Source organism: Ptychodera flava, chromosome 17 (assembly GCF_041260155.1).
Source record: "Ptychodera flava strain L36383 chromosome 17, AS_Pfla_20210202, whole genome shotgun sequence".
NCBI classification, from domain to species: domain Eukaryota; kingdom Metazoa; phylum Hemichordata; class Enteropneusta; family Ptychoderidae; genus Ptychodera; species Ptychodera flava.
This window is the reverse complement of record NC_091944.1, coordinates 15,652,919-15,680,503: the sequence shown is the minus strand read 5'-3', so window position 1 is coordinate 15,680,503 and position 27,585 is coordinate 15,652,919. Positions and strand designations below refer to the sequence as shown.

Sequence of the window (27,585 nt, the reverse complement as noted above, 5' to 3'; positions counted from 1 at the left end):
TGATACATATTTCCGATGGTTAGGGTTAGGGTTAGGCTTAAGTTAGGGCATAGAGAAAGATAGATAGAGTGGCAACGGGTATTGTTTAAGGCGTGAAGCGGTTACGTAACCCATCCATGTTCGCCTCGCCTCAGGTTGCTCTCGCCTCGCTTTTCCGAAGAGTGCCGACCATGAATCCTTCGGTAATTTTCGGATTTTCGCCAATTGTTAAGCGAAAGTATGTTCGGCAAAGTTTGTGTTGTTGTTGTCGTGTGGTGCTGAGCAGAATTGACGTGCTGGCGAAAACGGGAGTGTTTTGAGCTTCAGAAAATGAGTTTTACCGTTTAAAAATTCCTCTCATATTTTTATGAATATATAATGAGTGTATTTGAACCAAATTTGAAAGTCTTTTATCGATACTGTCTGGTTTTACTCAATGGTTTACGGTCAGTCATACCGTCTTTTACACGTGCGTCAAGGAAGGACATGTTTATGAAACTGCTGGCGTGTTATGTTTTGATTGGCGTGAAGCAGTGTTTCTGGCCTGAGAGCTCACAAAGTAACTATGGTTGCTACGCGACTGGCAGTACGATGCCATCTCGTCGTATTTTTCGCATAATCTCGTGTAATTATCAACCACAAACAAAGCCTCCAAAAAGTTTAACACCTTTGAAGCTCATTTCAATATGAAAGGCAATAGTCTACCGAGACGACCATGGAACAAAAGGCATGCAAGTGTTGCCACTCTGTCTATATGTTTCTCTGTGGGTAGGGCTAGGGTTAGGCTTAAGTTAGGGTTAGGGTTAGGGTTAGCGTTATTCACTCCCTCTATATATTGAGACCTATAAGGGAGTGAAGCAGTTCCGTAACTCATCCATGTTCGCCTCACCTCAGGTAGCTCTCGCCTGGCTTTTCCGAAGAGTGCCGACCATTTGTTGTCATGTGGTGCAGGGCGGTATCGGCGTGCTGGCGAAAACGGGAAAGTTTTTAGCTTCGGGAAAGTGAGTTTCACCATTTTAAAAATTCCTCTCACATTTTTATGAATATATGTATATAATGAGTGTGTTTCAACCGAATTTGAAAATCTTCTGGTTTTACTAAATGGTTTACGGTCAGTCATATCGTCTATTAAAAGTTGGTCATTGAAGGGCGTGTTTATGAAACTGCGGGGGTGTTATGTTTTGATTGGCGTGAAGCAGTGTTTTCTGCCCTGAGAGCTCACAAAGTAAGTATGGTTGCTACGCGACTAGCAGCACGATGCCATCTCGTCGTACTTTTTGCATAATCTCGTGCAATTACCAACCACGAACACAGGTCTCAAAAAAAATCTAACACCTGTGAAGCTCATTTTAATATGAAAAGGCCATAGTCTACCGAGACGACCATGGAACAAAAGCCATGCCGCGTTGCAAGTCTGTGTTTCTATTTGTCTGTGGTAATGTGAACCGGGCCGTAGTCCCTTATTCAATAGAGGTAACAAATCACTCAGATCCGTTAACATTCATTGATAATCTGGAATCCTTCAGGTCAAATAGGTATTTTTCGGAAACAAAGAAAAACTGCAGTCTCCATCATCAATTGTCAAGGTCTCATTTAAGACGCGTCAACGCGCTGACATGGCAATGCAAGACCTAGCTGTGGAAACGCAGCTATCTGTTGGCGGGGTAGTGGGGATCGCTATGCGGGTCAAAGGTCAACCCCGCCACGGATATCCGTGGCGGGGTTGACCTTTGACCCGCATAGCGATCCCCACTACCCCGCCAACAGATAGCTGCGTTTCCACAGCTATGCAAGACCAGGCTGAGGGGCAAGACAGTTGCCGATCTTCTGCAGTGGTGGTTGATACTGAAGTGTGCAAAGCTTTCAAATACATATACCTTGCAGATTATGGGGTGAGAACACTGCCAAAATTATCTTGAAATCTTTATTTAAACTTATCTCATCATTATTATTCCATTTATTTTGTTGATTTGGTGATAATTATGTAAATATTTTGCCATTATTATGCAATTATTTGATCATTATTTGGATATTATTTTGACATAATAACGAACCTATTTGGTAATTCGGTTGTTGTGACATTATTTGGCATTGATGTCTTGATTTGGAACTTATTTCACAATTATTATGCCATTATTTGGTGATTTGGTCATTTTTATGTCATTATTTTGTCTTTATTTTCGATTATTTGGTCATGATTATGACATTATCTTGATATTATCTTGACATTATTATGAATTTATTATGTTAATTCGGTTCTTTTGCCATTATTCGGCATTGATGTCTTGATTTGGAACTTATTTCATCATTATTTTGCCATTATTCGGTGATTTGGTCATTTTTACGTCATTATTTGGTCTTTATTATGCGATTATTTTGTCATGATTACGACATTACCTGACATTATTACGAATTTATTATGTTAATTCGGTTCTTTTTCAATTATTCGGCATGATGTCTTGATTTGGAACTTATTTCATCATTATCATGCCATTATTTGGTGATTTGGTCATTTTTACGTCATTATTTGGTCTTTATTATGCGATTATTTGGTGATTATTACGACATTACCTTGACATTATAAATGGAATAATAATGATGAGATAAGTTTAAATAAAGATTTCAAGATAATTTTGGCGGTGTTCTCACCCCATAGCAGATACCTAGCCTTTTAATGTGAAAAATGTAACAGCATGCAACAGGAGAGGATTGCGGAAACGCTGTCAGGCACGCGGTGAACACAAACTGAACGGTGTACGTCATCTGGACGCTCGAACTCACACAGTACATGCAGTGCAGGAGGTGCATACGGCACAACTCTGATGGATACTTATAGGGATGTATGGGCGAGAAAATCAATCACACGATCATTTTAGAGCTGTACTTTATCGTGTCGATATACGTATATTTCCGAAATATTGAGACGCTACCAAAGTTAGGCAAACGCAAAATTTACAGTGAATTATTCATTATATATGTCAAGTTCTGTCATCGTGTCAACATCGATAACACTCTTCAAACGTGCACTCTATGGAGACGTCATCAATCTTGGTGGTACTTGTCACGTGCACAGCAGAAAACGCCAATGTTTTTGTTTTGAAAGTTTTTTTACAAAACAGCTTTTCATAGGCGGCCGTAACGTATCAAAATGAATGTGTTTGTGTGCCGGGATCGGTTAGAGGCTTAGCTAGGAAGAGTACGTCAATGTAGTATGGTCAATTTGCTAGTTTTACGAAAAAAAAATCGACAATTTTGATCCATATTGCAACTCTAACTCATAAACTGTTGATATTCGACGCGGAGATCTTCAGGGTTTACAAATACGAATCAGGAGTAATGGAAAAAAGAACATTTCTAAAAATACGATGAACTCTCCTGCTCATGCTACATTTTTATTGGTACAGACTTGAAGAACAGATGACGATACATAATTGACAGAATGTAGGACAAACATTTTCTTTTTAGTCCTGGATAAACTGCGCATTGGAGGGAACCACGTTTGCTAATGTCTTTGTTACGGAGACTGCGTTCTTTTCAATGCGTATGGGCTTTTTTGTTTACCCTTAGAGTTGCCATGTCACGCGCGACATCCGGGCTGTCACGCAACGCGCTCACTACCATACCTAGGTTCGGTGGAGACCGTGCACAGTGCCGGCGCAGAATGTTTGCTAGAACTTGACCAAAAAAAAATACCATGGGGAAAAAAAATTCAAGACTCAGCGTGATATTTCCGTATTTTGCAACCAGAAATACCGGTGTTTCCTCGAAGCCCTTCAAGTTTTTACGTCGGCGACATTGCTTCGCAGGCGGGTAGTGGCAGCCATTTTGTTGTTTACGTTGTTTACCAACAAACTGCTAATGTAGTTCGGGAAAACTCTAAAACTGATGACGTTCATCATGCATATCTCGACGTTTACCGTGAAATATCACGGCTGATATTTTACGGTAACGTCACTAGGATGTAGCAATTTATTACATGCCTCGACGTTAGTGCAAATATGTGCATTGATTTGAATAGGAACATCCGGGGAGTTAGCGGGCGTGTGAACGATGTACTGACCGGTTTCCATAGTTACCCGGTCCAGTGAAGCCCTTCGACGTTTTCGACGTCAAAGTAGACGCTTAACGCTAGATGTAAAATATCAGTGCGCGCACTACTATTTTGACTTTCGTTAAAATCTGTTTGATGCTGCTCGATAATGGTAAAATTGTTTGCAAATGCCCTGCATGTAACTAAATGTCATATAGGCCTAGTGTTAACTGTGAATGGCATGTAATAAAAATATCATTGCCTGAATACATGGGTTTATGTGCCCTCGCAGCAGGAGACAATTTGCCCTCCTGGCGTCGGGCAAATTGTCACCTGCTCTCGGGCACATAAACCCATGTATTCAGGCAATAATACTATATAATGGATATGGGTATATGATAATATAATATAATATAATATAATATAATATAATATAATATAATATAATATAATATAATATAATATAATATAATATAAAATAATATAATATAATATAATATAATATAATATATTATCATACATGCTATGCCTGTATTAGGAGTTAGGGAGTTAGGAGTTAGTTAGGGAGTCCCAAACACATGGTAGCCTCGCAGTTAACCACGTCAGTGGTAGTTTGACTAGGCTGCTACTTGACCTTGACCAGCCCGACAGACGGGGAGATGTGTCAAGTAGGTGTGAGAGTCTTGTTAACTTTTGTCACAGTTGAGTGGCATTGGAATGTGTAGTGAGCGTAAAGTAAAGTAAGCCCTTATTGAAATCGTATCCCAGTTGGGATCTTGGTCATAAAGTACAATAAAGGTTTTGCAAAAAACAACAATGAAAGAGTATATATATATATATATATATATATATATATATATATATATATATATATATATATATATATATATATATATATATATATATGTGTGTGTGTGTGTGTGTGTGTGTGTGTGTGTATATATATATATATATATATATATATATATATATATATATATATACAAATATCTATACATGAGGTCAACATATTAAAGGTTCATAAATAGTTTACTTTGTCTTTTTCATTTTGTCTTGTCTGAGTTTAAAACATGTATGTATGCATTTTCCCAATTCACATAGTGATGCTTTATCTGTCCTTGAAAAGATGCTTACAAGGTCTTGTGTGCCTCTGAATGCGTTTTACAAATGTTTAGTTTACTGAAAAAATCATGTCTAATGTCTGTGTAGCCTTTGCAATGAAAAAGAAAATGTATCTCATCTTCTACTTGTTTGTTTTGGCAAATTGGGCATGCTCTGTCTATGACATCAAGGTTTCTATATCTACCTGTTTCTATGTGTAGTAAGTGTGCACTAATGCGTAACTTGCACAGGGCTGATCTGTGATCTGGTTTTTTATAACATTAAAAATCAACATCATAGTGTGAACTGGCAAGCAAAGACTGCACACGGAAAAGCAACTCAACATTCTAGTATAAAACGCTTTGTAACACACCTCATCCGCAGTCTGTATTCTAATTCGCCAATTGATAGTCACGTGGGATGCGTTCTTTTTGTGCTGATCCACGTAAACGACGTCATCAGGCATCATTCGTTTGAACTGTTGCCTGCCAGGCATCAGTTCTGAAAAATGATGCCCGCTGACGTCAAAAACGATATTTGACGCGAACGCGGACCGGAATGTAAACAAAGATGTCGTCTGCGGCCGATCGAAACGATAATCCAGAAATTTCTTGGTTTATCCTACTTTCTGAAGAAGAATTGAATGCTTTGGTTTCCAACAAGGACTCGATACGGACAAAAACTATAATCAAAGGTGAATTGAACGTTTTGCAGAAGTATTGAGGTCTTTTTAGGAAAAACTTTTTCTTACTGAACCACTCCAACATATTACATCATAGACCTACATGCGACAAGTTTTGTGTATAGTACGTTCTTATGCATGGTTACGGATGAGGTGTGTTACAAAACACATATTGACTGGCATGAGGGCAACAGCATACGTCTTTAACCCCTCGGGCCTGTGAGTCAACCCCAAAAACAGACTGTTTCAGCCTCGGGAAACAGTCTGTTTTTGGGGTGACTCACAGTCCCTCGGGGTACAGACGTATGCTGTTGCCCTCATAGCCAGTCAATATGTGTATACTGCATCTTGTAAAAAAACATAGAAGAGAAAATTGTAATAGTCACCAGAAAAAAACTCTTCACAGATGAAAGGATAACTGCTTCAAACAAACGACACTGCATGTTGACTGCATTTAGCTCGTCCGAAAGTGACGGATATCGCACGTCAAGTATTTCATGTCCCAGACTTTGGTAGTCCGTGTGGGCTACCATTTCATGGATTTTGGTAGCCCCAGGGAAAAGTGGTAGTCTGTGCACGCGGACTACCGCTAATTTCGAGCCCTGACTTTAAGTATGTGCTTGCAAACTTTAATGTGCAACTTTTAATTGTGTTTGTTAAGTTTGCGAGTATGGTTTTTGCATTTGTGCATATGTCCGCGGTCCATACTTCTGTACAGTAATTGCTTAGAATAGGTTTTATCATGGCATCAAACATTTGTAAATGGACCTTAATTGGAATATTTGATTCTGCAAAGAGTGAATTTCTCAATTTAAAACATGCCTTCATAGCTCTGTTTTTCAAATCAATTTGTGCTCTGTTTAGTTTTCCTGTAATATTTAACTTTATGCCAAGGTAAGTATAGGTTGACACATTTTCCAACATTTTCCAAACTGTAGGCCTATAGTAAATTTAAATTTGTTGAAAATTTTCCCCGATTTGTTGAAAACCATGATTCTTGATTTGAGAATTTTATGCCTAAATGCCATTTTTCACATAATGCCCTATTGAATAGGGCGTATTGTCCAGCTAGTGCCAAGCCGCTCAACGTGAAATACATGATGTTGAACATAGTGGTCACGGTGTAATAAAGGGAAAGTGGCTTAACACATCAGCCATCTCGTCTAGTATGTATGTGCTTTGGTGTGTTTAGTGTCTGAGTTGTGTTTTGGCTGTAATAGTGTGGAAATTAACAAGCGAGTTGTTAATTTTAAAATAAGCAATGGCGAGCCACGCACGCATGCTCTTTTCATTAGACGACATGACAGCGACCGAATAAGGGATGGACCATTAGACCTTGGGGGGGTGGTCACAATGAAATTGTGAAAATTTTTTTTTTACTATTGTAAATTTCTGAAATTTTTTTTTCCAATTGAGATTAGCTGTGCAAATTTTTTTTTTCAGAGTAAATTTTCAGATTTATAATTTTTTTTCGTTCGTCGCTGTCTGAAGATAAAGAGGGCAAACATGTGGTGCCAAGCACCACAAGCGGCCACGCAAGCGGTCACTGGGAAGAGGTCAGGAGAGGGGTGTCCCCCTGCTGCTGTTGGAGCTTTTGAAAAATAGAGATTAAAATGGTGTTATTTGGTGGCACTTGGGGAGTATTTTTGCGGGGGGAGGTCAGGAGGGGGTGTCCCCCTGCTGCTGTTGAAGCTTTTGAAAAATAGAGATAAAAATGGTGTATTTGGTGGCACTTGGGAGTATTTTTGCGGGGGGTGGTCAGGAGGGGGTGTCCCTCTCCTGCCGTTGGAGCTTTTGAAAAATAGAGATTAAAATGGTGTTATTTGGTGGCACTTGGGGAGTATTTTTGCTGAGGGATGTCAGGAGGGGGTGTCCCCCCTCCTGCTGTTGGAGCTTTTGAAAAATAGAGATTAAAATGGTGTTATTTGGTGGCACTTGGGGAGTATTTTTGCGGGGGAAGGTCAGGATAAAAATGGTGTTATTTGGTGCCACTTTGGGAGCATTTTTTCGGATTACACTGCATCTTCCTCTGAAACATGGTCTTCTTGCTCCTCAGTAGCTTCGTATAGTTTTGAAAATTGACTATTTTGGTTTCCTGGCTTCCTTTCTACTGCGTGGTGAAATGCCTACATTCACCCCACCAAACATCATGCATATCTCATGATTTACAATTGATTTTGACAAGCTGAGAAGCTAAAATAAGCTAAATAATATGGTGAAATTTGCATATTTATGTTTTTAGAGCAATTGTTGCCCTTTTTTGATCAAAACATCTATTTCTCTGTAGCAGCATGTCCAAATTGATTGGATGTGTATAGATGTGTTGAAATTTCAATGTTTGTCTTTTTGGGCAATTTATGCCATTCATGGTCAAAAAATCTGTATTCTCTGAAAGGGCTTGTCCGATTTCTTTGAAATTTGCTACACAAAACAATTAACCATGCAGATTTATTCAGTATTTGCTATCGAGAAACTTTCAAAGTTCAACCCTTTTGTGTGTTTTTGTGTTGGGATTTGTTGGATAGATGGCATTCTACGTAGTGTATTGTTGAATGTTAAAACATGTGTTGCTGTTGTTATTTGAGGTTTTTTTTGAGAAAAAAGAATTGAAAATGCCTTTTTAAAAGCAAAATAATACATAATGACTTGATATGTTGTTTTATCATTATTGACGTGTTTTTACTTGTTCACCCATTCTTGCATTCATCATTGTAATAAAATGCTGTGAAAAAAATGATAACTGATGTGGCCTGCATCTGTTTACCTTGATCTTAAAAGCAAATACAACTTTCTGTCTTGACAACCATACAATAGTTTCAATGTTTTACCTAGTGTACCTGCTTGGTTTGTACGCAGGAAACAAGTAGAAAACAGGCTCTATAATTTCATAATTTTCAAGTGATCAGAATACAAAAGTCCTGAAAAGATAAGATAATCACAACTTCCAGTATAAGGGATACAGTCACTCTAAATTATAAATTAAAATTAAAAATGTGCCGGGAGGATGTATTAAAAATACAGAAAGTTGCTTACTGTCGGTAAAATCTAAATAAATTCAAAATTTTAAAGACTTTTGCAGATTTTTTTTTTACGCCTTTGTCTTTTTATTTTTTTTTATTTGCAAACTAGTTTGAAGATTTTTTTTTCCTAACTTTCTGCTCTGAATTTTTTTTTTCTGTTTTTGACCACCCCCTCCCAAGATCTAATGGTCCGTCCCTTAGGCCCAAGTGATGGCGGAGGTCGGCGGTAAATCTTGAAGTTATAGCATCACAAGTGTTTCCGGTTCATATGTTTGGAACCTCTAGAACATATCACATAGGAATAACTCTAAAACTCCGAAACGTCATGTGACGTACTATGACGCGTTCTGACGTAGTATAGCCCAGAAGGAAAAACGTGGGTAACTACAATGAAGCAAGTTAGGGATGCCTAGGGAGAATACGAATCCCAAATGTTGAGTTCGAAAGTTGAAAATGTGGAGTTCGAAAGTTGAAAATGTGGAGTTCGAAAGTTGAAAATGTGGAGTTCGATAGTTGAAAATGTGGAGTTTGAATGTTGAATGTTGAGTTCGATAGTTGAAAATGTGGAGTTCGAAAGTTGAAAATGTGGAGTTCGAAAGTTGAAAATGTGGAATAGGAATCCCAAATGTTGAGTTTGATAGTTGAATGTTGAGTTGTATAGTTGAAAATTGGGAGTTTGAATGTTGAATGTTGAGTTGCATAGTTGAAAATTGGGAGTTTGAATGTTGAATGTTGAGTTGTATAGTTGAAAATTGGGAGTTTGAATGTTGAATGTTGAGTTGTATAGTTGAAAATTGGGAGTTCGAATATTGGCCTTGATTACGCGCCATAGACAATGTTCCAGCGTTTTGTGTTCACATTCCCTGGGGGTCACAGTCAGTTCACGGGCATTGCACTTAGGTACAAGAGTAGCTGTACCAAAAACATACGAACGACTATGTTTTGCCGACACCTGTCATCGTTCGCGGCCGGTCCCATACGGTGCAGTGTTTTCATGTCGTCTACGCTGATGAAGATAACGGTCCCCATTTGACGGGTAAGCCTAAGTGCCACGTGCCGCATGCCAGGGACTCGTGAGAAATTATAGGGAGGGAGGGCCTAATTAAAAAGAGTATACGGAATCTAGGAATTGCGTTGGTTTATACATGCCCCAGAGTATATTCAGGCAACACCATAATACCCATCTCAACACTACCTTTGTTTCGCCAAACTTACATAAGTCGGGGATTGAAATTAATTAGATGAAATAAAGTCTTTAGATTTGACCAATTTCGACACCTCTACATACGAGAGGCCGACTTTGTCTCGGAGTCTAGTTGTCGCAGAGCGGAGAAGCTTGCCTGCGGCCGTGTTCTCATTGTATTCAAACTTATTGGCACTGGTACAATTTTGCATTTTGTCGCAAAGCCTTCGCGATCTTTGTGACAAACTGAAGGTGAATCACTGTGATATTTGGGAAAGATAACCAGAAAGTAAATTGAACTAATGCGGAACAAATGTTACTGTAATAACACAGCGTGTAGGTAGAAAAGTTGGCTACAGATGGAGACATACGGGATACGCTATCCATTCACGTGATCGCTAGGTCGGAAGCAATTCACACTCAAAGTCGATGACGAAAAAACAAAGTGAAATACTATTGGCTGATAATTTTAGTTTTTCTCTATTTTCCCGCCTTTGGCGCAATGTTTCGAGTTGCGTCACAAAATGCTGCATATTCTGTGGAATACTGCAAACCATCAGCATGGCTTTTTTTGAAGCCATGGATTTTCTGTCACAAGCACTAATCTTACCAGCCATGCTAAAATTTAGAACACAAAATAGTCTACTCGAGATAAAAATAGAGTAGAAATATTTCCGGCCTCACAAACCAGAGATAATGAAAATCGTATTCCATAATGTGCAATGGACTGAAAGGGAAGAGAGCAGCATTCATGTAGGAAGTCCGCTTGGTGTTGTTATCAACATTCCCCTGTATTTACCGTGATAACTGAAGTTAACGATACGCACTCTATCTTTGTTTACTTAATCCAGTTTGAATTGCAACAACAGTATTCCCCCGAGATCTGATACGCGGCATGTCTGGAGTGGGGAAAATTCACTTTGTTCTATGGGAATGTCCATATGACATTTCTAATGTTAGCGGCTTTTTATTGCAACACGTGCTGATTTCTGTCCCTTATATAACCACAGTCCCTCGTGAGCTATTCAGCTCTGAAACTATTCGCCCCATAGACGTGTGTACAACTTGGGTTGTTTCTCGCTTATGTACACACGTCTAAGGGGCGAATAGTCCCAGAGCTGAATAGCTCAGGAGGGACTGTGCCTTAACGAATAGTATCGCCCTATGCTTTGGAACGCCACTGCACTGAAAATCGGCTGAGGCAGAGTCCTGATCCTGCAAAATGCATCGAATCGACAGGCTTTTATCACCGTTATGCGATAGTGGGCCCTTCAGTCACATGTATGTTTGTGGAGGGACCGTGGTTCCAGCCTGAAATTCGTTGAACAGGAAAGGAAAGTCTCTGTGAGCGTCACAGTGGTTAACTGGAAATGCATTAATTTACGCATGGAATTATAAAGTGAGAGTCGTCTTTTGTCCGTTATAAGGACACCAAGACTGGCCAAGACTGTGTCATGTTTCGAAAATCAATGTTGACCTGGCCTGACACGAGTATGCCTATCGCGTTCATGGTAGGCCTGCCCGCAGCCTATGTGTTGTGGTGGGACTGTGGTTTACTTGCACGCGTGCAAAATACAGCGTTTTGGTAACATTTTGATTGATACAAGTTGGCAGGATGGTGGACTTGTCCACAAAATAAACCTGTTTGCAACGTTTTGATTGATACCTGTCAATAGGCTTACGCCCATACCAGTCACAGTTCGATAGACACCATAGGACCTAGATATTTGCAATATAGCAACCTTAACATATGGTCTACAAAATCAATGTACAGAATTTTGATTGATCAATTTTTAATGTTACAGATATATACGTGCAGTGTGATTTTGAAAAATACTGGCCCTCCCTCCCTATAATTTCTCTCGAGCCCCTTTCTGTATATGCACAGAGTTCGCTGGTCATTTTTGCTGGTCCCCAGTTCATGGATTTTAATAGAAGGCGGCGTTATGTTGAAGCCCGAATGTTGATTTATTCATGAAAATGAATCAATGAATTAAATTGGAGTGAAAATGCACCTACTTCTGGCTCGCGGTACGCGGCTCGTGGCACGGGCATGTGGCACGTGAATTAGGCTTACCCCTATTTGACAGTGCATCATGATAGAACCGCTATACGACAAGTTTCCTGTTGACGAGTTTAAGTATCTGGATGGTGAATTACATCGTTTACAGCCATGAATGAGCCACAAAAATCCAACCGCACTGAAAGTACTTGCGACAGACAAGAGATATTATCCGATTTGTACCTGTCGGTTAGGGACTGGTCAGTTTCTTCGGCTTGGGGGGGGGGGGGCCGGTGGATTATTTTTGCCGACGTCAAAAAGTGGCTGACCCCCCTATTCCAAATTTTGAAAACAGGGTGACCCCCCCTATTCCAAATTTCTAAAACAGGGTGACCCCCCCCCCGGGCGCGACAAAGGTAAAACAAAAGATGGACATAAATTATATATTTATGGTGACCGTGTACCTTTAAAGCCACTGTGCATTCATAGATGTCGCAGAGCTGTTTGCTCTAACTCTATGCTCTCAGATCGATCAGCTGTTCATACTCGATGGAGTTTGAAATCGAACGCTGGGGCATGGCGTGGCACGAGTATTTGATCCGATTTTGGTGGGCCTAATAACTGTCGCGAAGGGATGAGGTTATGTATCAGAGCACGAAACACATTCATTTCACACACTCCAGCCTACGTTTCACGCCCACTCCCATTTTAAGCTCAACATAAATCTTCTTCAAATTGTGAAAACTTGTGTCGATATCTTAATGTTTAAATTGTTTGCTTTAAAAGTGTGCGACAAACCCTCCCTTGAAGTGGAATGGCCCGACAGCGAAATAATATAAAGAAGTGATACGGTTGTCATTAGCAACCAACTTTTTGAGCGAGGAGAAAGCTAGCTGTGATATCGCAGCGGTACTTATGGCGTGACACCAATGACCCGAGCGCATTCGATACATGCCACAAGTACCGCTGCGATATCACAGCTAGGAGAAAGCAAGGTCGATTTTCTTGTGTCGGAAGTGTCAGTTATACATATTGTTTATTTTGCATGGCCTTAACTCCCAGAAGGCTTTGTGTTTGAACACATGTTGTTCTGTACATTGGTCATCGTTACACCGCATTAAAGCTGTTCCCTTAGTACATGCCGTAGTGTTTCCTTGACTCATCCGATACCACATTTTGGCGACGAGGATGGTTGAAGCACACCTCCCACCACCAGCTCTGTTTCTTTCAAGTCCTGGCGACCACCAATTCCTTGGAAAAGATATGCAAGCTTCAAAACTTACATGACGGCCACAGGACTAGATGAGGAGGGAGTAGCAGATGATAGAAAACGCGGGGTCTCACTCCACTGCTTAGGGACTGGTCAGTTTCTTCGGCCTGGGGAGGGGGGGGGCGGTGGATTATTTTTGCCGACGTCAAAAAGTGGCTGACCCCCCCCATTCCAAATTTAGAAAACAGGGTGACCCCCCCCTATTTCAAATTTTGAAAAAGGGTAACACCCCCCCCCCCGCACGCGACAACTGTAATATGTAATAATATAATACTGTAATATATATATGTAAATGTGTATATATATATATATATATATTATATATATATATATATATATATATAATTATATATATATATATATATATATATATATATATATATGTTTTATTTTACATACATTTGTATTTTAAGTCATTCTGTGTTTTAATGAAATTGTTGGCATGTCAGTTGTAAGATCGGAATTTCAAAGTGTCAATCTTAAAGTTTGAATACAGTACATTTTGAATGAGCTGTGAATGTATTTCACACGTTCTATGCTTAACCAGATGTCCTGAACTGTTGTACAGAAATGGATGTCAATCATTAATATCAAACAGGAAAAAGCAGTTAATCAAAAACTTTGATGGGTGTTAACATTTGCCAGCCATCCAATTAAATCTCGTGAGGAACCATAGATAGGCAAATTTTAACCAAATCTGATGTGTGCAGAGTCTGAGATGACCTTTTCTTGTAACATTGATATTTGTCCATGTTGCTTTCTCATACTGAATTCTCATAGAGAAAACAGAAAAGTATCAGGAATTTGTCATGCTTTTCATATGAAATGCAGATTTCATAATAGTACACTTTCACTTAGCAAACATCAAGATATCTCTGGCATATATCTCTGATTTATTATAGTATAGCGCCCTAAGGGCGCGGAGAAAATATGAACATCCTGATATCTCTGATATACATGTATATGTCTTGTATATTAAAGTCATGCACAGGAAGAGTGTGCTGAAAAATGTCTGATATTAAAGTAATGCGCTCGAAGAGCACGCTGAAAAATATTGAACATACAGATATCTCTGATATATGTATGCCTGATATATTAAAGTTGGGCATGCTGAAAAATATATCTGATTATTAAAGTTACGCGCCCGAAGGGCATGCCGAAAAATGCAACTGGATGAAATTTGTGGCTGACATGATGCATTTTAGGCAATGATGAGCCTGTGTTGAAATTCAAACACACACTGACCCCCCTATTGGGCATTTCAAAAACATGGTGACCCCCCCCTATCACCAAAGTCAAAAACAGGGTGACCCCCATGAATTCACCGGCCCCCCCAGGCCGAAGAAACTGACCAGTCCCTTAGGTATGGAAAGGCAAGGAATATTTCACTCTCTGGGAGACTGTCCGACGTAGTGGACAAAATTGAGTCTCATTTTGGTCCACGGAAATCCATAATCGTACAGCGCCATCGCTTCAGGCAAAGAGGCCAGAGACAAGGTGAGTCCACGGCAAGTTATTTTGCTACCCTGAAAGAGCTTGTAGCCCAATGTAATTTTGGCAACCTCGCCGATGAAATGGTCCGAGACCATTTAATCGAAAAAACAACCCAACTCGAATCAGAGAACGTTACTGATAGAGCCTGACACCCTAACCCTAGAAAAAGCAGTAACACTTGCTGAGCAGATCGAAAGTGCCCTCGCTGATTCACATGTCATTGGGATTGATTCTACACCCAGTATTAAGCCAGTTAAAGTGAAGCAAGAGCCAGAAACAAAAGTACAAGGTGTCTATAAAGGACAAAACAACAGGGGTAACAGCCGCCGGAAACCAGCGAAAAATGGTCTGCAAATGGCAATTCCAGTGATCAGGCCAAACAAAGTAAAAATGTTGTTTGCGGCAACTGTGGGGCCAAAAGTCATATCACGCGTCATCCTACCTGTCCCGCTCGTGGGAAGAAATGCAGTAAAACAAGGTTGGTCACTTTGGACGAGTGTGTTGAAGCTCTGCAACTCGCAGAGTCAGGCAAATCGATACATTGGATGAACCGACTCAAGAGACATATGTTTACACAGTTTCAGGCAGTACACCTGCTGACAGTAAATTTAAGTCCTGCGCTACTACAATAATGGAGTCAGTCTCAGTTTGATGATCGATCTTGGAGCTAAAGTTTCTATAATGAACCAGAAGCTGTACCAGCAATATTTCAGTCATGTCCCGCTCACAGCTTCAAACTCAAATAAAGACCAGCTACAACGGTGATACTATTCCAGTTATTGGTATCGCAAAGCTGACTGTGCAGTATGAAGAACAGAGAGTAGACAACTTCCCGTTCTACATAACAAGACAAGGCAGCAACCTCATGGGTATCAACTTATTCAATGCACTTGGATTCCAGATCAGCAGACATGGTATACCAGTGAACTCAGTAGGCTCTGAAGTGAAAGACAAGTTTCCTCAATTGTTTACAGGGCTAGGTAAAATCTCCAGCTTTGTACACAGACCACGTGTGGATACAAGCGTCACACCCGTATCGCAGAAACTACGTCCTCTGCCATTAAGCATCCGGGCCGAAGTTTCGGAAGAACTACACAGGCTAGAGAAACTTGACATTATAGAGAGAGTAGACACATCTCCCTGGATTTCAAACCTAGTGGTAACTCGTCGTACAACAGGAGAGATTCGCCTATGTATTGATTTATGTGAGGTCAACAAGGCCATTATTCCAGACAAGTACCCATTTCCTGACCTTGGTGAAATGACAACAGAGTTTCATGGATCTACGGTATTTAGCAAACTTGACTTGCGTCGCAGCTACTTACAAGTTCCACTGGCTGCAGCAGATGCTGTATTCATAACACATGAAGGCGTCTTCCAGTACAAAGGATGTCATATGGACTGTCTTCAGCACCAGGAGCTTTCCAAAAGATACTCGCATCAGTGCTAAGTACCGACGATATCGCAATACATGGCGTTAATCAGGACAACCATGACGAGAACTTCAATGCTGCACTGAACGAATTTGAAAGGTATAACCTCACCCTTAACGAGGAGAAGTGTGAAATCTCAAAAAGCGAAATAGACTTCGTAGGCTTTAGAGTATCAGCTGCTGGGGTGTTGCCACTTCAGTCAAACCTGAAAGCAGTCATGGACCTACCAGAACCGACAAATGTCAAGGAACTTCAGTCATTCCTGGGCAAAACAAATTTCTACTTGAAGTTCGTACCCAACTTTGCCAATACAGCTGAACCACTTCGCAAGCTATACTCAGGAAGGAAGAGCCATGGGTCTGGACTGAAACACAGCGTGAGGCATTCAACAACCTGAATTGCATCACTTCCTGTGCTTGCACATTTCAATTCAAATGCCGAAACTTTTGTTACCACTGATTCCTCTGGTTATGCAGTCGGTGGCGTGTTATCACAATGCGTTAATGGGGAAGAGAAGCCAGTAGTGTTCGCGTCACGAACACTGTCTCCAGCTGAGCGTAAATATGCCGCCAGTGAACGGGAAGCATTAGCTTGTGTATATGCATCAGAACATTTACATATATTGTTGTATGGTCGTAGGTATACACTGCGTACCGACCACGAATCGCTGAAAACACTACTAGCAACGAAAGGATCTGGTCACAAATCTCTACACATCTACAGATGGATAGATCGTCTGCTGCAGCACAACTTCAAGGTAGAGCACCTACCAGGCAACAAAAACTTTGTCGCAGACATGCTCAGTCGCCTGTCAGCCAAAGATGACTCTGTGGAAGAAGAGTCGGATCAAAACATCCTTGAAATAAATTTGGTTAAACTAGTCACACCAGACGAACTGCACACAAGTTCAAACATGGATCCAGTGCTGCAGTCAGTCAGGAAGTACATCGTGAATGGTTGGCCTCGAAGTGTCTCGCCAGATTTAAAAGGGTTTGCAAAACTCCGGGACGAACTTACCAAAAGGGACGACTACTGCATAGAAAGGGGATCTAGAGCGGTTATTCCCAACTCTCTCCAAGAGCATGTACTCCACATGGCTCATGAAGCTCATCCAGGAATGGTCAGAATGAAGCAAGGATGTAGGCAGAATGTTTGATGGCCGGGTATGGATTCACAGATCGAAGACTTTTCCGTAATTGTGAAGCATGTGCCATCAGTGGCAAATCGTCAAAACCGTCACATCCACCTCTACAGCCTACTCCCTGGCCAACTAGACCATGGCAATCTATACAGATAGACATCTTTGGAGAAGTAGTTGCAGCTCCTCGCAGCCAACGTTTCTTAGTAGTAGTCCACGATCTCCACTCTAAATGGCCGGAGATAGCAACTACAGAAACAGTCACCTCTACTGTGATTATCAAGATTCTTGACGAGCTGTTTGCCAGATGGGGCCTACCTGAATCCATCACTACTGATAATGGTCCTCAGTTCACCTCATATGAATTCGAAAACTACCTCTCATCACTTGGGGTCAAACACAACCTAACAGCACTCTACAATCCACAATGCAATGGAGGAGTGGAACGCCTGAACAAAACTCTGAAGAATGGTCTTAAGGCAAATCTCGCGGAAGGGAAACCATTCACAAAGTGTATTCGCACCATACTTCAGAACTATCGAGCAACGCCACATGCAATCACTCAGAAATCTCCTGCAGAGCTAATGATCAATCGTCAGCTACGCTTACCACTTGATCAGCTGAAGCCACCATCAGCGATAAAGAAACAAGAAATAGATGATCTTAAGTCAGAGATCCAAAGAAGATCAAAGCATATACTGATATGAAACGTCACGCTAAATCATCAGCACTTAAAGTTGGTGACTCTGTGAGAGTCAAGCGACCTAACCGCAGTCATAAACTATCAGCTACACTTTCACAACCTCACCGTATCACCAAATCACTAGGGCAGTCAACGTTCAGACTTGATGATGGAACTACATGGAATGTTTTACGGTTATCACGTTCCTATCAACATGCTCCATCCACTTTAACATTTGACATCACATCAACCCACCTGATGGTACCACCAGTTTATTCATAGGAAGGAACATCTACTCATGATCAACAATCTACAGGACGACCTCAATATACTGTTCGTCTACGGGACTATGTTCTTACCTGAGACAGACCTTGATTTGAACTTACTCGGACACTGTACTTCTGATAATAAGTTCATAAATTGTTGTTGATGTTTATTGTGTTTTTTTCGCGTTATCTGCATGCACATAAGAATATGTATTACTCTGAAGGAGGAAATATGTTGTGTCGGAACTGTCAGTAATACATATTGTTTATTTTGAATGGCCTTAACTCCCAGAAGGCTTTATGTTTGAACACATGTTGTTCTGTACTTTGGTGATTGTTACACCGCATTAAAGCTGTTCTCTTAGTACATGCCATAGTGTTTCCTTGACTCATCCAATACCAGAGATTTCAGTTGATTTTGTCGCTAATTTCGAAACGTCCATAGGTAAACAGTCGTAACCGAAGCATGCATGTATGATAAAGGGGTCATTACACGATGTTTGGGCGATAAAGTGTCGTATTCTTGTGATGTGTCAGCATTTCACTTGTTGCTGCAAAACTCGTCAAGATACGGACACATCACTCGAAAACAACACGGTATCGCCCAAACTTCGTGTAATAACCCCTAATTATAATATAATATAATATAATATAATATAATATAATATAATATAATATAATATAATATAATATAATATACATATGTACATATCTATCTATCTATCTATCTATCTATATACATATATATATATATATAATATATATATATATATATATATATATATATATATATATATATATATTATATATATATATATATATATAATATATATATATATATATATATATATTATTTATATATAATCCGAATTCCATGGGATTATATATTTATCACATGAAGTGTCTTCTTACTTTTCTTTGATGTGGATGCATCAAAATATTGTAACAAATTGCATGATCGTTATCGCGATTCTGTGTTTTATTTACGCAGATTACTTATATTAATGAGTAAAGCAATTCGTCACCCAGGAGATGTGCAAATGTTTACAGGTATACTTTCATTCATAACTCCCGTAAAGCTAAAAATTTGATACATGGAATGGTATCTCCACCAATCAGACATACGGATTCGGTCACGTGCGCGTGTCAATCATTGTCTCACTCTGGACCGATGCCAAGGCAAGTCTGCCTTATATATATATATATATATATATATATATATATATATATATATATATATATATATATATATATATATATATATATATATATATATATATATATATATATATATATATATATATATATATAAAGTCAAAAGTTTAAATTCACTCGGATTGAAATAAATACAGCAATGATGTAAAGTAACGTCATGCAAGTGCAAGCAATAGATCATTATGGGTTCTCTATGATTGTGTCATATGAATGATGAAGATATGACATCAGCAGGATTAGTTTATAACAATTAATATACAGCAAAGAAATAACATCATCAAAATCTACTAAGTGTTCATCAGTTATTTACCAAGGCGACTGTTTCGGGGATTTGAAAACAATACAGTCAACTGCCTTGGCTCCCAACGCAGTACTGATCAGGTACCAGCACACCTCAAGTTATTCTGAGTCTGATGTTATACATGATGTAAAATCTCCTGGGTGTTTATAAGTTGTGTATATATATATATATATATATATATATATATATATATATATATATATATATATATATATATATATATATATATATATATATATATATATATATATATATATATATATATATATATATATTTAATTATTTATCGGATGAATAAATTTGCACACTTCTAGTGATCTAGTTGTATACTTTCTGTTTATTCTATTGGTAATTTTGACACAACGTTTCGTCCTAAAAGTAGGACTTCATCAGGTTGAAGATTACTACAAACGGAAAATACGGACATAAATAAAACAATGTAAGGCTAGTGTTGATTTTCATTAAATGCTGAACGTACTTATAGGCTGAGTAAATAAGAAAGTTACAAAAGAATATAGAGTATGACAATTCTTACAATTTATGTGTGGCTCAGATGAAAAGTGGCAATTCAAAATTGGCGGTAATGATTATTTATAGTGCCTGTCCGAGGGCACTTTGAGCAATTGTGTTTTTATATATATATATATATAATATATATATATATATATATATATATATATATATATATATATATATATATATATACAATGTATACATTTAAGCTTACACACACATATATATATATATATATATATATATATATATATATATATATATATATATATATATATATATATATATATATATATATAAACATCTACGTTTACTCTATGATGTGTAAGGGGAAAATTTGGTTGATCAATTAAATCATAGCACTTACCTTGGAGAAAGTATTTATTGTTGCGGATTTTCCATGCCCGTCTGGTCCACATAAAAATATCGTTTGGCCGCAGCATTGTTTGTAGATGTCCTCTGCCAGAGGTAAATTGATTAAATTATTGTTTATGGAAATGCGGCCAATTTATGCCATTCCTCCAAGACTTTCTATTTTGTGTAGTCATGCCGAATTAAGTGTATGTGTTCCAATTAATTATTTCTGCTTATCTTTGCTGTAATTAATTTTATGTAGTCTAGATTTAATATATTAATTCCTTCAATAAATTTTTGGTTCCAAATGTTTTCACGTGCTGCAATTAATTTAATGTGTGCTAGAATTAATTTCTACTAGTGTCTTGAATTAATTTTGTGTTCGGTCGAAGTAATTATGTGTGTTCGCTCGAATTAATTATGTGCTTAATCGAATTAATTATATGTTTTCGCTCGAATTAATTATATATGTTTGCTCGAATTAATTATATGTGTTTGCTCGAATTATTTTCGGCCGATCCCACAGTCCTTTACGCACACTTTCTTAAATCAATATGGCGGCTCCCGACCGGAGTGGTATTATTCAGGCGCTCGAACAGTGATTTGTGAAAATGGAAATCAACAAACTGATCACAAAAATTGTTGTAGTGCATAGTGTCTCATGTCTGAGGGATCGTGTATTTGATTGCCCATAGAGCGAAGCCCAACCAATTTTGTGTTTATGTCAGACGCGAACGTTCACCCTTTTCTATCGGGGTTTTGCCAATCATCGTGTACTGTAGTGTAGTGCAGTGTGTACCGTAAGCGTACGTAGCGTTCGAAAATGAAATCTGCCGAACAGATATCTACGAATATGAAAACTAATAAAGAACTTAACAATGACCACTAGGAAATGTCTCCAAGCTTGATTACTCTTAATTGTCCCTAATTACAAATATAGCATTCGGCAGTTTCACTTCTATCTGTATATATCTGTGTGTATATATATATATATATATATATAATATATATATATATATATATATATATATACAGATTACTACTAATTTTGTGTAGCGACAGTTTAAGCGCCTGTGTCTATCTCTCTCTCTCTCTCTCTCTCTCTCTCTCTCTCTCTCTCTCTCTCTCTCTCTCTCTCTCTCTATATATATATATATATATATATATATATATATATATATATATATATATATATATATATATATATATATATATATATATATATATTGAAGTATACAGATGTCCTCGTGGGAAATTACAGTGCTCAATGCAAAAGCAGAGCGTTATAAATAAACAGATTACTTCAAGTACAAAGTAATGAAATCTATTACTTAAGTTTCATGCATCTTGCAATCCTCAGATAGAGTGAAAGGATTACTAGCTCGACACTCTTACATATATGATTGGGACAAACCATTCTATTTGTAGGTGGTGTTAAAATTCGATAAATAATATTTGTTTTGGTGGCGACATTTTGAAACCAACTCAGAGCCTTTGTTTAACAGTGTAGATTTGTCAGCATTGATAACTTGTCGATAAATGTTTTCCAAAGGGGTCTAAACTTCACAAGATCTTCAACAGAAACACTATTAAAGTGAGTTATGGCTGTATGAAGAATATGGCAAGTATAATCAAATCGCATAATAAGAGGGTAATCTCCGGAGAACAGCGTAAGGACCAACCAGCTGATTGCAATTGCAGGGTTAAGTCGGCATGCCCCTTGAAGGGAAACTGTCAAGTCAAAGGCGTGGTGTACAAGGCTAAAGTATCAACGGAGGACAACGGAGAGGTTTATATCGGATTCACTGATAACACCTTCAAGACGCGCTACACTAATCACATGAAATCGTTCCGTAAAGAGAGATACAAAAACGACACCGAGTTGTCAAAAGCTGGCAGGGTACGCTTACCCGTTCCGGACACCTGGTACCACCACTATTTTGTGGTTCAAGATGACCCCATTGCCTTTATCATTTTCAATATGTTCCTTGGACCTGGTAACTTTCTTAGTTACCTTGAATGATAACGATTATTGGACCTGATTTGATGTCTATTGTATGGAACTTAAGAAATAAGGGACAAGACTTTGACATTTCATGGTCAATCATTGATAAAGCATTGAGCTACTCTAACATGAACAAGCGATGTAATCTTTGTATATCAGAAAAGCTGCACATTATCAATGCTGACAAATCTACACTGTTAAACAAACGCTCTGAGTTGGTTTCAAAATGTCGCCACCAAAACAAATATTATTTATCGAATTTTAACACCACCTACAAATAGAATGGTTCGTCCCAATCATATATGTAAGAGTGTCTAGCTAGTAATCCTTTCACTCTATCTGAGGATTGCAAGATGCATGAAACTTAAGTAATAGATTTCATTACTTTGTACTTGAAGTAATCTGTTTATTTATAACGCTCTGCTTTTGCATTGAGCACTGTAATTTCCCACGAGGACATCTGTATACTTCAATATATATATATATATATATATATATATATATATATATATATATATATATATATATATATATATATATATATATATATATATATATATATATATATATAGAGAGAGAGAGAGAGAGAGAGAGAGAGAGAGAGAGAGAGAGAGAGAGAGATAGACACAGGCGCTTAAACTGTCGCTACACAAAATTGGTCGATTGGTCGGGCTTCGCTCTATGGGCAATCACATACACGATCCCTCAGACAGGAGACACTATGCACTACAAAAGTTTTTGTGATCAGTTTGTTGATTTCCATTTTCACAGATAACTTTTCGAGCGCCTGAATAATACCACTCCGACCGGGAGCCGCCATATTGATTTAAGAAAGTGTGCGCAAAGGACTGTGGGATCGGCCGAAAATAATTCGAACAAACACATATAATTAATTCGAGCAAACATATATAATTAATTCGAGCGAAAACATATAATTAATTCGCTCAAGCACATAATTAATTCGAGCGAACACACATAATTACTTCGACCGAAAACAAATTAATTCAGACACTAGTAGAAATTAATTCTAGCACACATTAAATTAATTGCAGCACGTGAAAACATTTGGAACCAAAAATTAATTGAAGGAATTAATATATTAAATCTAGACTACACAAAATTAATTCCGGCACATAAATTAAACATATAAATAATTTGAAATGTTAGCAAACTTAATTCTAGAGTACATAAAATTAATTACAGCAAAGATAAGCAGAAATAATTAATTGGAACACATAAAATTAATTCGGCATGACTACACAAAATTAATTAAAGCATATAAAATTAATTAAAAGAAATATACAATTAATTCGAGGTGCTAGTTAATTAATTCCAGTCTACATAAAATTAATTCTAATATACTAAAATTAACAAGTCATTGACAATGACATAGTCCCCACTTGAAATAGGGGAGTATTAGTCTTGATGGGCAGGGAAATGTGGTCATTAAGAAGTATCACTGGAGTGTATATGTTGAGATCTATGGGCACATAGGTTTATGTCGTTGTTCCCAATTTGAAACACATGAGGCATGTCTAAGTTATGGTTCTAAATCGGGAAAAAAGATCAGACCTCTAGCTGTATTGGCCAGCCAAGAAATACATATGTGCATAATAAATGAGGTACAATACGTGACATCTTAAGGTCTAATATCCTATCAAAATTGGAGGGTATAGAACTTGTGGTTCCTGAATTATGCATATATACGTATAATCAAGGTCAAAGGTCATCGTGGTCACGTGACATTTGGAAAAAATTGTATTGCTAATTAATCCCTATATGTCAAAAATCAGACCTCTAGCTCTGTTCACTTGCCCAGAATTAGATATGTGCATAATTAATGAGGTAAGAGTGTGTTGTCATAAGATCGCCCATCCTATTAAATATACAGGACATAGCACTTGTGGTTACTTGTTTATTGACTAAAACGTATATTTCAGGTAAAAGGTCATTGAGGTCACATGACATTTGATAAAAAAAATTATATCCTATAGTTATGCCTATATACTAAAAATCAGAAATCCGGCTCTATTGGCTCACACAAAATTAAATATGTGCATATTTAATGAGGTACAATATATGGCGTCACGTGGCGTCATGAGGTGTCCAATTATACCATTTATGAAGGGTGTACCACTTGTAGTTACTGAGTTATGGACAAATATGTATATTCGAGGTCAAAGGTCACCGAGGTCACGTGACATTTTGTCAAAAACATTGTATTGCTGAGTTATCCCAATATACCAAAAATCAGACCTCTAGGCCTATTGGCTTGCTCAAAATTAGATATGCGCATAATTAATGAGGTACAATATATGGCGTCATAAGGTGTCCCATCATACCATTTATAAAGGGTGTAGCACTTGTGGTTACTGAGTTATGGACAAATATGTATATTTGAGGTCAAAGGTCACCGACGTCACATGACATTTTGTCAAAAAATTGTATTGCTAAGTTATCCCAATATACCAAAAATCAGACCTCTAGCTCTATGTCTGAGATATCTGCGTGAACGCAGGGACATGACCAAATCTATAAGCCCCCTGGACTTCATCCTTGGGGCTAAAAACTGTGTCACTGCATCCTTTTTGCAATATGAATACGATGAGAAACTAAATTTTATTTTACTTGGCCTCACACATAGGATTCTGTGCAGAACTGACTTATACATGGGAGTCTATGGCGAAATGCCTTATACATGGGAGTCTATGGAGATGTAAACTAAAAAGTCCTCTAACACGGCCAAATTTGATCGCATTGTGAAACAAATCGACGTGCATCTGTATGGGGTAGGGTACTATCCTTGTGCAAAGTTTGAAAGAAATTGACCAGGACATGTCTGAGATATCTGCGTGAACGGACGGACGCACGCACGCACGCACGGACATGACCCAATCTATAAGTCCCCCCGGACTTCGTCCGTGGGGACTAATAAAACATAATTTTGACCAGAACGGGCCCCCATACGAAGATGGTACTCGATATTTGGGAACCGTTCCAAAACACATTGATCGACCTGTTTGTGATATCAAGCTCCTGTATTTCAAAGTTCACTGGCTTCTTTAACACGTTGTATATAATCAAAGCTTAAGATGAAGAGGTGAACATATTTCGATGATAAAACAGGGAAATAAGTAAATAAATTAATTAATCAATTATTAAAGTAAATAAGTGTCACTTAGTAAGTGAGTAATATGAACAAGTTGATAAGTATACAGATAGATACTATTAGATAGATAGATAGATAGATAGATAGATAGATACTTAGATAGATACTTAGATAGATAGATACTTAGATAGACAAATTATTGTATATCAATATATATAAATATACCCATGGAAGTTCTTTCAGAGACAAGAATGTTGAACACCAAGTCGGTATCTTTCAACTCCTTCAAAGGTTGTCTGGATGGATATGGGTGTTGCTTTCCTATGTGAGATTTTCTATCGCGTTTTGTCTCCTTATAAATTACAATTTCCCGGTGTGGAGTTTCAAACATCCTCATGTCGTCGTCATGGAGTCGGAATTCCTTGATTTCCTCGCTGATTTTGTTACAAAGATCAAATATCGTCTCGCCTTCCTCGCACATGATGCGGGCCGAAGTACGCTTATCCACGTATCTCACATAAATAGCGAAGGATGATCCTGTTTGAGCATTTCAAGGGAAAAATATACCCGTTGTTAGCCAGACCACGGGAGAACTATAGACAGCGTTTTTATCGAGTGCTGCTCTACAGAAAGCAAGCTCAATCCGGATGAAATACTAACTTTGATTTCGTGATATCAATTTTCTTAATTACCATTTATTATTTTTAAAATAATGTCATATTTTAGACTATTAATGTCTAGTTCGCCTGAAGACCCGCCAGTACTAATCAGTTTTTGCCCTTTTTTTAACTTGATATGTGTGACAAAGCTCATCGAATCTGATCATCCGTGCTTTACAATATTGTAGGATTTTTTATGCAATTATACGTTGTGATTTTTTGTTTTAACATTTGTAAACCCCACCTTGAGAATTAGGTTCATCGCGTTTTCGTATCGATGACGTCATTCGCTGTCTGTTTTCATCATAAGCTGCAAGCGAAAACAAACAAAAAAACCCGGATATTATACAAGCAAAATATGGAATTTACGGAAGGTGAATCCACAATCTTCATATACAGAGTATATGATATACAGAGTGTGGCGCGAACTGGATAATTCTAAGGGACCGTTCAGTTTTTACGGCCGGGGGGGCGGCAAATCCAGGGGGGGGTCATCATAATTTTGGAATCCGCAAAGGGGGGTCTATCGCTTTTTCACTGGTAGGAAAGGGGGGGGTCACCACATTTTCAAAAACATAATACCAACAATAAAGTTCACTTTATGCCATGACCACGATCGACCCTCTTTACCGGCGGGCCGCCTTCGGTGGCCCACTACAATAAATATACATTATGTATTACCCATGACCCTCTTAACGGGCAGACGCCTTTGGCGGCCCACTCCAATTAGGTTTACTTCATGCAATGGCCATGATCCGACCCTCTTTACCGGCGGGCCGCCTGCAGCGGCCCACTACAATAAATTGACTTTATGTAATACCCCACGGCAATCTTACTGTAAAATTCCCAATTGAAGCCGCAGCTTGTATTAGAAACATTTTTGAGGGACCCCTGGGATCACGCACTGAATAATGGTAATGGCCGCGCGCCTTCAGCGGCCCTGTCCAGTAAAGTCTACTTTATGCAATAGCCATGATCGACCCTCTTTACCGGCGGGCCACCTTTGGTGGCCCACTAGAATAAAGTTGACTTTACGTAATGGCCCATGACCCTCTTAACCGGAGGGCTGCCTTTGGCGAACCACTCCAATAAAGTTTACTTTATACAATGTCCATGGACATGAGTTGTCTATGGAAATGGAGTTAAAAA

At 38.5% G+C, this 27,585-nt stretch overlaps 1 protein-coding gene across 1 annotated transcript in view; it reads right to left on the bottom strand.

The window, feature by feature from the left end:
- The window catches only part of LOC139115589 (uncharacterized), a 34,320-nt gene that overhangs the window by 4,642 nt on the left and 2,093 nt on the right, over nucleotides 1–27,585 (bottom strand). Inside the window, exons 2-4 of the mRNA XM_070677832.1 lie at nucleotides 26,681–26,746; nucleotides 26,003–26,314; nucleotides 20,677–20,768 (exon numbers count right to left, since the gene is read on the bottom strand). Coding sequence (XP_070533933.1) covers nucleotides 20,677–20,768; nucleotides 26,003–26,314; nucleotides 26,681–26,746 — 470 coding nt within the window. The remainder of the gene's footprint in view (nucleotides 1–20,676; nucleotides 20,769–26,002; nucleotides 26,315–26,680; nucleotides 26,747–27,585) is intronic.